General features: G+C 38.3%; 1 protein-coding gene across 19 annotated transcripts in view; it reads right to left on the bottom strand.

Annotated features, from left to right (window-relative positions):
• Nucleotides 1–16,157, bottom strand: part of ttll5 (tubulin tyrosine ligase-like family, member 5) — a 90,667-nt gene that overhangs the window by 41,654 nt on the left and 32,856 nt on the right. For 18 of the 19 annotated variants that reach the window (XM_053633866.1, XM_053633865.1, XM_053633872.1 and 15 more), the window contains 14 exons: nucleotides 13,163–13,248; nucleotides 12,447–12,488; nucleotides 10,535–10,627; nucleotides 10,254–10,345; nucleotides 9,884–9,946; nucleotides 9,099–9,131; nucleotides 8,684–8,835; nucleotides 8,378–8,579; nucleotides 5,744–5,861; nucleotides 3,690–3,836; nucleotides 3,515–3,609; nucleotides 3,237–3,379; nucleotides 1,659–2,477; nucleotides 1,344–1,525 (listed from right to left, as the gene is read on the bottom strand). In XM_053633866.1, the coding sequence (XP_053489841.1) occupies nucleotides 1,344–1,525; nucleotides 1,659–2,477; nucleotides 3,237–3,379; nucleotides 3,515–3,609; nucleotides 3,690–3,836; nucleotides 5,744–5,861; nucleotides 8,378–8,579; nucleotides 8,684–8,835; nucleotides 9,099–9,131; nucleotides 9,884–9,946; nucleotides 10,254–10,345; nucleotides 10,535–10,627; nucleotides 12,447–12,488; nucleotides 13,163–13,248 (2,267 nt within the window). The remainder of the gene's footprint in view (nucleotides 1–1,343; nucleotides 1,526–1,658; nucleotides 2,478–3,236; nucleotides 3,380–3,514; nucleotides 3,610–3,689; nucleotides 3,837–5,743; nucleotides 5,862–8,377; nucleotides 8,580–8,683; nucleotides 8,836–9,098; nucleotides 9,132–9,883; nucleotides 9,947–10,253; nucleotides 10,346–10,534; nucleotides 10,628–12,446; nucleotides 12,489–13,162; nucleotides 13,249–16,157) is intronic. The other variant, XM_053633873.1, reaches the window with a different exon arrangement.

The following is a 16,157-nucleotide window of genomic DNA, read 5'->3' as shown; positions in this document are numbered from 1 at the left end:
AAGCAAACACCTTCTAATGTAACAGTATACATTAGCGTGAAAGAGTAAGGGGAGGCAGAAAATGTGCAGTCTGTGTGGTCTGGTGACATCGCAATAAGGAGAAAGGAAGGGAGGGAATTAGGAGGGAACTCAGCCAGTGGGCTTCCCACTGCAAAAAAAAAAAAAAAACCTTCAGGGCAGAAATGATAGAAGAGAAAAAACAAGAGCACTCTTACTCCCTCACTTGGTGCCAATTTGCTACATTCTTCTATTTATAAGCATCAATTACTCAGAAAAAAAAAATCTGCCTGCCTGTTAAATATCAAAACAAAGCACCTCTGCTGTAGAGCATCTGATAATGAGACCTCACACAAAGCTTTGTATCTTCCACAAGCCACCATGTTGTACCCTACAGTACATCTCTGGTGTTTGGCTTTGCTTAGGCACCAACAAAATGATCAAATGCTAACAACAAAAAGTAGCATGCAGAATCTCTGGTACTGTGCCAATGTAGGCATGACAGAGTACTATTAACTATGAACGTGCACCTTATATTCTGCACACATATTACCCCAAAGACAAATGGTGTGATGCCTGACGCAAACCGTGATGAATTTCTTTGTGTGTGTGTTTTATTCCTCTTATACCAGAATCAACAACTGCAATTTATAAAAATATTTCAGATTATTAATGAAGGCATGTCATGATTTTACCCATTTATAGTTATGCTGTGATAGTTAGTTACTATTATCACTTATGTTAGAGCATCTATAAACAGCTGTTCCCTCACAAGACTTTCTCTCAAAGTTAACAAAATGAGTCATATCACCGAGAAAAAAAGAAGGTGCCAAGTCCTGTCCAGAAAACCTGCTTACCGTTATAACACGTTGATACTGGAGACTCCTTCCATAAATGTTAAATAAAAGTCTTCTTACAGAAAACTTCTTTTATTTTTCTTTGTTAAATAACACATTCTTTAATCCATTTATTATTAGTCTTAAATTATGATGTCGTACTTTGATAACCGTTTGTAGTCGCATAATTAATAGATTTGTGTTGTAGAACTTTTGTGAGACAAGTTAGTTCCTGTTATCAGTTACATTTTAACAGCGACAATCAGTTGTTCCTTCACTAACTTTCTTTTTGTTCTTTCTTGAAGTTAATATGAATGAAAAAGAATCCAAGAATCCTGAAGAATGTCCCTTGGTGGAAAACTTACTATCGATTACAAAGCGCCGACACTGAAGACTCCTTCCATAAATTTTAAATAAATGTCTCCTTGCAGAACGCTTCACCATATCAACCATTATAAGTTCCTGTGAATGAGCTGTTACTGTAGAAATGATAAGTCCCTGGGCACTCACATGTTGTGTAAGGAGACTAATGTGGCTGGAGGTGCTGTACTGGCGAGCTGCTTGTTTCTCCACTAGTTTCTTCAGGGCAGCCACAATAGCCTGCTGATTTGACTGGGCCTGTGCTGAGAGTGAATCTGGCTCCTTAACCACTCCTGCAGAGGCAGGTCTGGACTTATTGGCCTTATTACTCACTGAAAAACGAGCAAAATATACAGCAGGTTTAAGAGCTGAATCTTTGTGAAATTATTTCATGTGACCTTCTTGTTGGGGGAGCACACAGTGTAATACATTCTATGTGTAGCTGACTGAAGATAAAACGGTTACCTCGCGGTGCAGAAGCGGGCCACAAGACTTTCTGACTGTACATGTTTGTAGTGCAGGCACTAGAAGATGAAACACCACTAGTGACCAGCTGTGCCATTTGTGAACCCGGGGTTTGTTGTAGCACTTCAGTAGTTGTAAATGATCCAGGTGAATATGAATTTGATGAAGGCAACGTTACTCGTGTAGGCCGCAGAGAATTTGTGGATGAAGAAGATAAAGTAGTTTGTGGTTTGCTTTGAGATTCAGCATGCAGGTGTGGGGGAGGATGGATATAAGGAGGAGGTTGAGCCTGGGGCTGAGCTTCAGGTTCAGATCGTGGGAAACATTGCTGCAGGTGGATATGCTCACAGTCTAGGGCTGCACGATATGATGACGTGTGCTGAGAACCCTGGGTCTTGACTTGCAATTTACAACTTTTTGCAGGCTGCTCGATAACCTGTTTAACCATTTTTGACAGTTCTTCGTCATTTCCGACAATTGTAATGTGGGATCTTTTACTCCAAATTTCTCCATCTTGTAAACCTCTTGTTTTGCTTTCATTAGTTTGAGTCTCAAAGGCAGTTGAGGCCTCGGGCTGACCTTCTGTCACTGTATTTCCATTTAGAATTTTGTTGTTTCTGTGTCCACCATTATTTAATGTTCTATATTTGTCACTATTTTGGATAGTGTTACTATGGCTGTTCGTGTTCACAGTTATACTGCTTTTGTTGCATCCTGGTCTGGTTACACTCTCTTGGATTTCTTTGTTTTTTGGTGAGTCGGCCTTGGCAGTCAGCGACAATCCTGAAGCACTAGAGCCTTCTTTGGCTTTTACCGGAGCTGGATTGAGGGAAAGATAATAAATAAGCACCATCATAGAGTAGTGATATCACTGTGATTATTCTAACATGCATTTTTATATCATACAAGTGATTTTTATTGACACTCTTCAGTTCCTTAATGTAGTGGATGTAAGATATAAAAAGTAATTATTGTAAATTAACATTGATAAAACAACTACTCATTAGTGAGTATTGATTTTCTCGTGGTCGGTTACACGAATGCAATTCTGCAAAATCTAGTGTTCACAGATCCATATTATCCTAGTTCTCTCGTGTTAGTTTGTAATTTTTTTTTTTTACAGTTTTCTTGTACTCCTAATTTTCTACTTCCTTAGTTCAGTATTGTTCTAATCCTTAGGTCCTTGTGATTTTTTTTCTTCCATGTTGCAGATACTTTTCAGTGTGGCTTGGTTTGATCTCAGCCTGCCTTGGAACTGAGAATGTATTTGCCAGTGTTTACTCCATGATCTGACCCTAGGCATGGACTCCTAATGTGTTACAGTGTGCATCCTAAAAGTCAGTTTACTCCACAATGTTCCTTTCATGAATTTAATCACTGATGTCAAGCACATAGAGATATACATGCCAGGATATTTCCCACCCTTTAGTAGTCATAGGCTTTGAATCACTGGCAAAAATATGCAAGATTAAAACAACACCGGTTGTTTTGTCTTAATACTATTAGATATATTAAAATAATCAATCGTTTTCACAGACATGCATATTAATTCATCATAAATACTGTGTAAATGCTTACTTCTCCTGCTGTGATGCTTTGTTAGCTCTCCTGAGCCCTTACCGCATTCTTCATAATGGTCTCTTCTTGAACTCCCCAGAAACACGCTGGCAGACTTGTTCTTGTGTGTGTAGAAAGTGAGGACATCTTCTAGATCACTTTCACTTTGAACAGGTGAGATAAGACAAATCCAGAAATAAAACAAACTCAATCCTGCTCTGATATTATATTATATATGTAACTAAAGGGTTCACATGACCAATATATCATACAAAAGGAGTGATACTAAGCACACCAACCTTGCTTCCAAAATAAACTCCCGAAACACATTTGAATTGATGCACCGGTCTTCATCTTCAGGCTTTTCCAAACATTTTACTAGTTGTTCTGTCTCCTAGGTTACAGATATGACTTCAGTTAAGTCATTTATCTACCATACAAAAAAAACTTACAATTACATGTGTAACATCAGACCTGGTTATAACAGTGGATGAACTCTCCGAGCTGATGGGCCAGTATGCGACGGCGGTCAGGCAGGGAAAGCTGGCGGCTGGGTAACACCACCTGCATGTCCTGCTGCAGGTTACTGGCAGCTCGCATCAGAAAACGCATTACCAGCTCCTACAGGATGACACAGGGTTGAATGATACATGGAGAAATTTAGCAAAGGGATCATACAGTAGTTTTCTAGTACTGTTAAGACATGAAAGAAAAATATTAAAGAATTGTTTTATAGCAGAGGTATTAAACTTTTTTCAAAGAGGACCAGATTAGATCACATCAAAATACCAGAGGTCTGGTCACCAAATGTGTGTGTGTGTGTGTGTGTGTGTGTGTGTGTGTGTGTGTGTGTGTATCTACACTCACCAAGAAATTTATTAGGAACACTAAACTAATACTGGGTTGGGCCTCCCTTTGCACTCAAAAAAGCCTCAATCCTTCATGGCATGGATTCCACAAGCTGTTGGAAACATTCCTTTGAGATTCTGGTCCACGTCGACATGATTGCATCATCCAATTCCTGGGGGGGATTTTCACGTACACTTTCATGCTGCGAACCTCCCATTCTACCACATCCCAAAGGTGTTCTATTGGATTCAGATCTGATGACTGGGAAGACCACTGAAGAACACTGAACTCATTGTCATGTTCATGAAACCAGTTTGAGACAACATTTGCCTTGGACATGGTGCATTATCATACCGGAAATATCCATAGAACATGGGTAAATTGTGGCCATGAAGAGAAGCACATGGTCAGCAACAATACTGAAATAGGATGTGGTATTCAAGCGATGACTGATTGATATTAACATGCCCAAAGTGTGCCAAGAAAACATTCCCCACACCAATACACCACCTCCACCATCCTAAACTGTTGAAACAATGCAGGTCCAAGGATTCATGATGCATGCCAAATTCTTAACAGAAATCAAGATTCATTAGACCAGGCTACATTTTTCAATTCTTCAACTGTCCAGATTTGGTAAGCCTGTGCCCACTGCAGCCTCAGCTTTCTGTTCTTGGTTGACAGAAGTGGAACCCGATGTAGTCTTCTGCTGTTGAAACCCACCCACCTCAATGTTTGACGTCTTGTGCATTCGGAGGTGCTTTTCTGCTCACCACAATTGTATAGAGTGGTTATCCGAGTTACTGTAGCCTTTCTGTCAGCTCGAGCCAGTCTGGTCATTCTCCGTTGACCTCTCTAATCAGCAAGGTGTTTCTGTTTCGCCATTTACTGGATTTTTTTTCTTTATTTGCACTATTCTGAGAAAATTCTGAGACTGTTGTGTGATGAAAACCCCAGGAGATCAGCAGTTATAGAAATACTCAAACCAGCCTGCCTGGCACCAACAATCATGCCATGATCAAAATCAGTGAGATCACATATTTTTACCGATGATTGATGTGAACATAACCTGAAGCTGCAGGCCCTTTTCTGCATGATTTTATGCACTGCACTGCTGCCACATGCTCAGTAGATATTTGCATTAATGTATGTGTACAGGTGTCCCTAATGAAGTGCTCAGAGAGTGTACATACACACACAGACAAACATCTATAAATATATATTAACAAAGTAGTGGTGTGATGATGCTACAACCCTGAAATTGATTATTTTCCTAAAACAGCACATCCTAAAGTGTTTCCACTCTAAATTCTTAATGTCGTGAAAAGCCCATAAAACAACTTGGTTCATGTTATTGCTTACATTATAACAGCTTGAAACAGTAATCACTCACTAGCAAGAAACCACAAAGGCCACCATTCTGAAGACTTTTCCATATCAGAAAATGTAAAGAAATTTATTTTTGGAGACCCCACCCAAAATGCTAAATAACTGTAATGTGTCCATCTTACAAAACCCTGTGATTATACACCTGCAATCTGCGAAACAGCTGGTACGACTGTCCAAGCTGCGGTCAAAGAAAAATTAATAAACACTTTCTGACCAGTCAGAACTGAGAATTGTGGTGTGGTATGAATATATGTTCAAAGTAAATCATGTATAATAAAAAAAACAAATACCATCTGGTCACTGTCCTTTTGTGCCCAGGCAGGGGTAGTGTTGGTCCTGCTCTCTACAAGCAGCCTCATCTGGACCCGCTGGAGATAGAAGGAGAAGGCCATGCGTGCCTGAACCTTACTGCATAAGAGAAAGTGATAGTGGAGAAGACACAGGAAGAACAGATGGGCGAAATGGTTAAGATCATAAAACACAAACGTGTGATTAGGAGAACATGAGAATAGGTACATAGACAAGGTAGAGAGAGAGAGAGGATTAGAAACAAAACAGAACAAATAAATAAAAGCAAAAACATATCTGAAACCTGAATCCTGTAGAAGGTGGTGAAACAAAATCTCACACTGTACACCAAACATGTGTTTGCCCTTAACTATCTCAACTATGCTCTTGTTTGTTGTTCTGGAATAGCAGAAGTCATACAAAGTGGTATGAGTCAATGCATCAAAATATTTGTATAGATAATATGTCAAGAAAAAGAATGCCATAAATTATGATGTATGGCTAATAAACTGTTTAGATGTCCTGGAAGAACCTGAGGTGAGCAGTGGGACTTAAATGTTTGGAAAATGTTTTGGAAAAAGCTGTCAAACACAAACAATGATATACTGTATTCTAATTGCCCAGGTCTCTTTTCGGTCCTGGCAAGCGCAGAGGAATTTCTACAAACTCAGACTTGCCATTATAATTCCCTACTCAAATTACAAATTTTGATGGGCTTTATAAGCCAAGCGGAGAGTGGTGTCTTTGTTACACTTTCAACAGGAGTATGCAATATTCATTAATGTCACTGTATAAAAAAAGAGCAGGTTTAAATATTTTTGTAGGGCTCTTGCATAACATGAGGAAGGAGCGAACGTGTTTTAAGCCTTTCCAAGTTCCTGTTAAATGTTAAACAAAGGGAAGACAGTCTGACTCCACCAATCAGACAGCCAATTGGAGCCATAGAGGTCAAGGTTAGCTGGCATGATTTGCTGGCTGAGGAAGGATCCACTTCCTGTGTGTATGAGGTAGACAATGAGGAGTCATGCAAAAGAAGACACGCTGCATGAACAAGACACCACAGCGCAGCCAGAAGACAACCAAACTTTTTGTTTGTTTGTTTCTTAAAGAAAAAAATTAAATAAGCAAAAAGATTCCCTTGGATACTGAGGTTAAGGTTAAGGTTGAGTTTAGGGTGTAGACAGAGTAGATAATTACTTATAGCAATAATTATGTCAGTGGAAGGTCATCACAAGGATAGTAAGAGAATTTGTGTGTGAATGTTTAGTGAGTTTATACATAGTGTAAACAACTTCTTGATTTTTATTAGTGGAAAAGAAAGAGATCAGACTTATGGTGGCATCCTGGGAAAGGAATATGAGAAAACAACAAAATATATTCCACAATTAACCACAGCAGGGGAAAAACAGATGAACTAGAAGGGGGGGTATGGTCTCCGCTCTTAACTTAACATCCATGACATTTGTAAGTTGCTTTGGATAAAAGCGTCTGCTAAATGAATAAATGTAAATGTACTACTATGGTAGTATTTAAATGATTAGCCTAATGTGAAGGCACCAAAACTGGAGTACACAATTCAATTCAGTTGTATTTGTTTGTATAGCACTTTTAACAATGGACATTGTCCCAAAGCAGCTTTACAGAAATATATAAATTCAGGATATAGATTTTAAATGTATGAATTTATCCCTATGCCAAAATGTTTAGTTGTTTTTTTTTTTTGCCTTACTACAATAAAACCATTTGCACAACATTGCAGTTCAGAAATTGGAAACTGTTCTGTTTCCTCACAGTAAAATGAACATATTATGACGCATAAAATAGGACTGCATTTTATCTAATGCAAAAGGGAAGGAATCCACTAGAGTAAACAACCAGTCAGTCATCTATGCGAGTAGAGGTTCTCAGTAAGAATCACTTGGTAATGAGGTTATTGGTATAAATTACTTTGGGAGCTCTGCCTTAGGTAATCACAATACAGTTATGCTTCATAGTAAATGTATACAACATTAGTTGTGATCCACTAATTTAATTGGACAAGCGGCATTCCAAGAGTGCTGAAATTTTGTATAACAGCAATAATACATTTTGCTGTTTGTATCACTCCTGTTGTCTGTATTCGCTACATAAAATTACAATTCTAGCAATAGCTCCGTAGTAAGTGCAGTAAGTACTGCATTTACTACGGGCTGTCAAGTCAGTCTATTTGTTGGCAACGCTCGATCTACTAAATCAATTAAATGTCAGTTACTCAATACTCATTTCTGGTTTATAGAACGGTTATATAAAAGCAGTAATCACACTAGCAGTTGTGCTGTTGTACTGAATATCAGAAAAGCTGTGATTACCTGTATCCTCGTGTTTATATTCAGTACTACAGCACTCTTGCCATATTGCTTAACTGAATAAGATACTGCTCTGCAGGTTTCCCTCTAATAAACTAGAATCTTTTGACTTTTATCTGATCAGCTCAAATACTTTGTCTTGCAGATCTTCACTCATAGAAAGTACCAAATAAATAATTCATCCTCTTCAAATTCTAACCAAAAAATCCTGAAGAAAAGACCATGGTATTAAGCTGAACATGTCAAAAGAAGCGGTTTATTTTTGTTTGTGCTCCTAATGTCCACACTGACCTGAGATCCCACCCCTGCTGGAGAATATGGAGCAGATCCACTTTTTTGGGGGGTTTGCTGACTTCAGTTCGGTGCCACGCCAACAGGGTGGGCTGAGGCTGAGACATTGTTTGCTCCTGCTTTCCCTGTGGTCCTCGCTCTTCTCCCTCCTCAGCTTCCTCATTTTCACTGCTGTGTGCTAATGATGGTAAAGGCCTTCGACCTGAAGACAGCAGGGAAAATACATAAATGCTTCAGTGTAGTAAATCTAAGTTAAATAGTAGAAAGCTATTACCATGTTGTGTTTATATCTGTATCGGGTTTTACCAGTTTTCCTTCGCCGGGGAGTGGCACGGCTAGTCGTTTTCCTTTTCCTGTGTCTTCGTGCCTCGAGAGAGAGCAATTTGCTCTCATACTGAACTACATGACAGGTTTTATGGGCCTCCTCTTCTAAGGGCACATTACCCTTCAATCTATTCCTATGAAAGAAAAACATGTACTAATCATGGATGATAAACTTGCAGTAACAAACAGGTACATATCTCAAAAATAAACTATTAAAATAACTCAAATGTAGTATGCATATAGTATAGCTAAATAACTCTATTGTGTACTTTATTAGCCATATTGCCAGTATTAGTCATAAACAAGGCATCAACAAGAAAAATACATGAACACAAACTTTTTCACAACCTGATTTTAGATTTGATAAGATTTTAGATGTACACTTTACAGTGTTTACCTGAATTGTGTGATCACAGAGGATTTTCCTGACCTGAGGAATAAAGAACAATTGATTTTAGCATGAAAAAGATGTTTGGCAAGATGTTAGGCAAAAAGCACACTTGACCTTGACACTGTTATTAAGACATACATTAGTTTGTGGACACCTGACAACCCCACCCCTGGTTCTTCCCCAAACTGTTGCCGCAAAGTTGAAAGCGCACAATTGTACAGGACGTACAGGATGCATAATTGTATGCTGTAGCATTACAATTTCCCTGCACTGGAACTACAGGGCCCAATCCTGTTCCAGCATGACAATGCCCCTCTGCACAAAGGGAGCTCCATAGTTTGCCAAGGTTGAAGTGGAAGAACTCAAGTGGCCTGCACAGAACACACCATTGTACGTCTTTGGGATGAACTGGAATGCAAGCTGCACACCCCAGGCCTCCTTGCTCAACATCAATACCCAACCTCACTAATGCTCGTGACTGAATGGGCAAATCCCTGCAGCCACACTCCAAAATCTAGAGGAAATTATAACGGCAAAAAAAAGAAAAACGGGGGGGGGGGGGTCTAAATCTGAAATGGAATGTTCAAAAAGCACATATGGGTGTGATGTTTTCTTCAGATTTTTGTTTCACTTTGATTTTTATATGAGACAACCCAAGTCAGACTGTCACATAAAATAATCCAAAAAGCCAAAACTAACACTAGTGTACTGTACATATACTGTAGACAAAATATCAACAAAAATTCTAAATTTCCCTCAAAAATGTTCCCAACCGCAGTGGAAAAGCTCACCTTCCATGGAAAAGTTTATTAGCCAGCATGGAGTTCATGGATGTCTTGTATTCCAGATAACCACTAAGACAGGAATAGACACAGACAGGAAGAACAAAAAGTTTCAGCAGGTTTTTTTTTTGTGTGTTTGTTTTTTGAAATGGACTATCCAATATTATAAAAACATTTAAAAAGGTGTAAGAAGGTGAGCAGCGGAATAAAACCTGTAGTACATTAGTGTATATGATGTTTTTCTACTTTGCTTGTATGTTTTGGACAGTTACTTTCCTGAATTAATGGAGATTTCAATACTATTTACTTGTGTTTTAAAAAAAAAAAATTCTAAAATGTTCAACACATCATCTTGCCAAGAGCCTCTGGCTTCTCTAACCTGTAGAGCTCCCAAGTTTGTGGTGTGGGGAAAATACGGATGAATCCACCTCTCCTCTCGTGCTCCTCCTGTGTCCTCCTCAGGACTTTTAACTGGCCAAAACAAGTAAAGAACACAGCTTTTAAAAATGAGTCACACAAGGGTACACAGCCTAGTCTGTAATCTTCTTAAAAAGTTTTTAAATGTATGCAAATATTGATCTAATCTTAAAATGCAAAACCAATAAATCACTTCCTCAGTCAAATCAAATTATCGTTTTTTTTTAACCACTGCAGAATTACCTCCTCTGCAGTCAAGCTCAGCGTGTCCACATGCCTGCCTCCCTGTTTCTCTTTCAGCTCCTCAATATTATTGGCAGACTGAGGTCTCTGACACTGGATAAAGGAAGAGCAGTAAATTTAAATCACTCTGCATGCAGAAATCAATAGAATTTTTTGCAATAAATTAGCAGTATATGTATCAAATAAAAATCCCACACAATCGCTGAAATAAACTGACAGGTTTTCCATGTTTTACATTACCAGGTACTATATTTATATTATATTTTTCTTTTAGGTAATAGAGCTTGACATATGAATGATAATTTACTTAAACAAAACTGTTGCTGTTTTAATGTTATAACCACAGAAATGATGTTTTAGGAAAGCCAGGGGAGGTTTTAGTGGTAAATGTTTACCTATACAAAACAAAAACCTCCACTATGCAATTCCTTTCTCGTTTGGTTAAATAAATGTTACGTTTCATCTCCTCTGGCATTCTAGCCTGGCATTTCTCTTTAGCCTCCCACGCTAATGGCAAGTGTTGCCAGGGGAGATTGACAGCTTTGCCTGGGCTATTTACGGAGTGCCAAAAGTCAGCAGGAGTCAGCGTCTGACCTGTATGATTGCATTTGTCATCTTAAATAACAAGGGGATTACATTATATTTTTCAGAGTAGTTTTGTGCTATCATGACGGCCAAAGACTGAAATCCCAGGAAATAACCTAACCTTTAGTGCCTCTAATTAGAGAATTAAGAGGTAAAGTGAAGTAGAAAAACAGACCCAGAGGCTACTTTGTTATGTCTGTTATGAGGAATACTGCTGCATGGTTAAAACATGAAAAGAATGAATGGCACTATAAACACTGGGTGTCTAAAATTACTAGGTGGTTTATTGGTTGTATTTGGTTTTAGGGTTTTTTTGTTTGTTTTTTTTACTTCAAATGTACTCTGTTAAGGCTTTTTAAGCCCACTTATCTCATAGATGAGCACATGAAAAGCATTTACCTTTTCATTACATTAGAATTACAGCTGCACCCCAAACTACTTTCATCCATCCATCTGTCCATTTTCTGTGGACGGATGGATGGATCCTTTTCGCTCATCCTACACAGGGTCATGGGGAGCCCTCATAGCAGGGCACAATCACACACATTCACACACCCATTCACACACACTGGACAATTTAGAGATGCCAATCAGTCTACAACGCATGTCTTTGGAATGAGGGAGGAAACCGAAGTACCTGGAGGAAACCCCCAAAGCACGGGGAGAACATGAAAACTCCAGGCACACAGGGCACAGGCGGGAATCGAACCCCCAGCCCTGGAGGTGCAAAGGCAAAGCCACCATGCCCCCCTAAACTACTTTCATATGTATAAATAATCTGTCAGAAAAGCAATACAAGTGTAATTTTCATACATGATTACACAGTTAGTTAAAGCACTGGGCAACAGAAGTGTTTTGTTTCACACAACAAAATTTTCTAATCTACATTTACCCTGAGCAAGTAAAAGCAAGGTACTATGACTTGGAGCATTAAGTGGTCAAAATTCATTCCCAAACGTATATATTGGCACCATATTTGTTTAGGGGTCTGGGTAAAAGCTGCCTCATGTCTTTTCCCTCGTTATAATACAATGTTTTTAATAAACAAAAATGGAGGACATTTACGATATTTGTGGCAATGAATAAATATTCCATTGTAATGTGCTATTGTAACCACTGACCATCAAATTCAGTGACGACATCAATGGAGACGTGGTGGAAAATGCATTTCCACTAATTGTAGTAATAAAATTGGTCCCTACAGCTGATTCATGCTATTTTAGTACTTTATTACCCATGACAGGCCATGATGATGAAGCATTAAGAGAAGAAAGGGGAAAAAAAGAATAAGATTCCATTATTTTATATTAAAAGAAGGCAGACCTACCACTCTGGATTTGGCAGAGGCAGCCTGTGCAAAGAAATGATGCTAAGGGGCAGCAAGAATTGAGAAAAAGCAGCATTATACAATAAGTCACAACCGTGGTCATCAAGGGCTTAAATCTCAGCTGTTACTCTCATTTGCCTACCACAATAGTTATAGACTACATATTCCAAGATATGAATCAGAATGTTAAAAGGAATAGTAGAAAACCAAATTATACACCATTATCAGTGATGCAACACTGAACTATATGGTTTACACCACAGACACACGGACATCCTCAAATATTCTTCCCAATTCTGTAACAGAATCATATCTGCACTGTTTGTTTGGTTATAAAGTGGAGCACAAAAATGTCGGACTTGAGTGTCATTGCATTCTTTCACAATGAACTCACTGAACATAACTCTGCACATTTTCACCTGGTTTAAAATACTCTAAGCAACAAAAGTGTGCAAAAAATCAGAGTTTTGATAAATATTAACAGTTGAATGTACTATTTAGCATGATGCAAATTTGCTAGAAAGGCTCACTTCAGACAGACTAAACTAGCTTTCCAGATTTAACAGCAACATAAAGCTTTGCACAGTTTTTACACCAATAATTGCAAGCAGTCAACAGTGTAAATTTATGAGAAAACATTAACATGATGCAGAGTTGTTGTTTTTTTTGCTTTTGTTTTTTACTGGAAGGAATGGCTAGTTTACAAATCTCTACACCTGAGTTTTGTGGTTCTTCACAGCTGGGTCCAATCCAGCCTTATCTGACCGCATCTGTTTTAGAAGGGGGTCCTGGCATACAAACCCTGGAGGCAGAAAAATTGTTATGTTTATTGAATCATCTATTAATAAAATCTTAAGTCTTGGCATACTTGACTTATATACTTGACTTATATACTTGAAATACTTGACTAAAATATTGCTGTAAGTTAAAGGTAATAAGGAAGGCAGGAATAGGGAAAAAGGCTTTCATTGTCAAAGGTATTAAACAAAACAAAACAAAAAAAATGGATACTAAGGTGAATAAATACATTTTACTGACAAAATGCAAACATTTGCATTTTTGCACTGAAGCTGGAAGTTAAATACCGGTCCTGTGTCACCGTTCTCATATAGTGTTAACTGTTAGGATTTATTTTTAGAAAATGGATGTGAGGGCTCCCAAGTGACAAAACAGAAAAGCGTTCGCTCTTTTGTTGGTAGATTGCAAGTTCAAATCTCAGCAATGCCGTAGCCATCCATAGCCGGGTAAAACTGGCCATGCTCTTGGGGAAGGAGTTATGGAATTACTCTCTCCCCTATTAATCACAGCGAAACTAACCAATTGTGGGTGTCTGTGAGCTTGTGTATGCAGAAGAGGGAGTATAGCACTGTAGCATGAGCAGCAGTTAAAAAAATATGCAAGAGCTCACGAGTGGCGCAAAAAAAATGTGCCCCTTATTGTCCGGAGATCATGAAGATGCCACAGCCATTCTTGACCAGGAGTTCAAGAGAGCAACATCGACTGTGCTATCAGTAAAAAAAAAAAAAAAAGTGTAAATATTTGCATTTCTGCACTGAGGTTGTAAGCTAGAAGTCATGAATAGTTTACACTAGTTAAATTTTATCTTAGGGAGGGAGATAGGGCATACTCTCTCTTCCCTATCAATTACAGCAACACCAGCAAATCATGGGCATCTTTGAGCTCATTCCTGGAGAACGGGGCTAATGGCGCTTTCCTCCGTGTGTGTTAAGCTGTCCCGTGACACAGCATGAGCAGCAGTTTGAAAAGATCCTGTTGGCTAGCTTCACATATCTCAGAGGAAGCATGTGATAGCCTTCACCTTTCCAGACTGGTAAATGTTGTATGATAGGAGAGACCAAATTGGTGAGTGGGAATTGGCCAAGACTAAAAGTAGGGAGAAAATCTATGGGAGAAGATGCATTAGTTGGCTTCGGAGTCTTGGAGGAAGCACGGTTGGCGGTAGTTGTGTGATAAGCTAGCCAGTGGGTGGGATTTGGCAGATTTGGCAGATGACCAAAAAGTCATCTCACCCCCTGGCACCCAAATGCTAACGAAAACCAGCAGATATATCTATCCAACGAAACTAGCTAATGCATCAGTCCGACAAAGACTAGAAATTTATTAGCATCCCATCTCCCCTAATGGGTCCTGAGGGCAATAAACTGGAATAATGAAACAGCCATTACTATGCATCACTCCTGTGGCATCAAGTAGCCTGGCCACAAAGACAAGTCTAGACCTTTTTATTATATTACATAATCAAAAACTGTTAGGAGCTATAAATGTACCCATTATGTTTACCACAGGAGCAATCTTGAATGACCTGAATATGAAAATAAGACAATTCCAGTGAAGGAATTTCTGCAGTAAAATAAGCTGCTCTAGGGGCAAAATTGTGGCCTAACAAATGTAAAGTAATGCTTATTGCTTTCTGAAAAAGAATTTGAAAAATTTGTTTACAAACTGGTGAAAATTAATTTTGTAAATGAAAGTTACCTGTACCTCAAGCATTAAATACTGCTATATACACATGTATGAAGCACTCTGAATTAATGATATAAATAATGGCATATAATAAAGAGACAGTTTCTTTACAGGCAATGCACAAGAATTTAATGATAGCTTTAAGTTGATACTTCCACAGCACGGGTCTGCTCATGACAATGAATAATCCCTGTGGTTTTCTTTCAAAACCATAAATGTCACGGACAACATTAAATGAATATGGGAGTATTTACAGGACTACAGGAATGTTTGTGTGCATCATAAATGAAACCACCAACATGCAGCACAATGGTCAGTTAAAGGATTATTGCTATTTTGCAATATGGATTACGTGACTAGCAAAAACTCCATAAACAACAGGAAAATGAAACACACAAACAGGATTAGCCAGAAGCAGGCCCCGTGTAGAGTGAACAACATCATAACGTGTTTTATAGCCAACTGGTACTAATTCACTATTTTGTAGATAAGCGAAACGCAGAAGCCCTTATTTATCAAAGTCATGTACAATCAATTCTGATCGTAAAAGAAGATTACATAAACCTCCACCGAATTTCATCTTTGGCATATCTGTACCATCAAACTGAAGTCTGGACATGTGTCTAAGGGGGCTTTCACACTGGCAGTTTAGTTCGAAACAGAGCACAGTTTACATGAAAAATGTATGATGTCGCCAGGAACAATCACACTTAGGTTCGAACCGCAGCAAAAGTGTCCAGTATGAAAACCACCTAAGTGTAACATTTTAACAAGCTGAAAAATGATCTACAGCTGAATAAACAACTCCTATAGTCATAAGTATAACATACCACATTTAGAATACTAATAAAAAATAACAATAAAAACAACAAATATCCTTTAAAATCACAAGGTGCATGCAGAAACCTAACATTAAAATATAGGTTGTCGAATTTTCTGTGAACGTAAATGTAAATCAAATGTGGATCTTTTTTAGCTGAAAGGTCCTCCAATATTAAAGCACATTTACATACAAGAAGCCCTCATTATGTTTTTTTTATTTTCATATCAGCATTAAAATGCACCAAACACAATGAAATTTGTGGTAGTCTGCAACATGATACTACTAATTTATACTAAATTACTACTAACGTGTTTATATGTTCAGGATGGACAACTGGCTCAGCTATATTTAGAAATGAGGCTTTAATTAAATCGGACTTAGCTATAAATAGAGGTCCTAGCTAT

Source organism: Ictalurus furcatus, chromosome 9, assembly GCF_023375685.1.
Source record: "Ictalurus furcatus strain D&B chromosome 9, Billie_1.0, whole genome shotgun sequence".
NCBI lineage: Eukaryota > Metazoa > Chordata > Actinopteri > Siluriformes > Ictaluridae > Ictalurus > Ictalurus furcatus.
The sequence above is the reverse complement of the archived record's forward strand: the minus strand, read 5'-3'. Positions and strand labels throughout refer to the sequence as shown.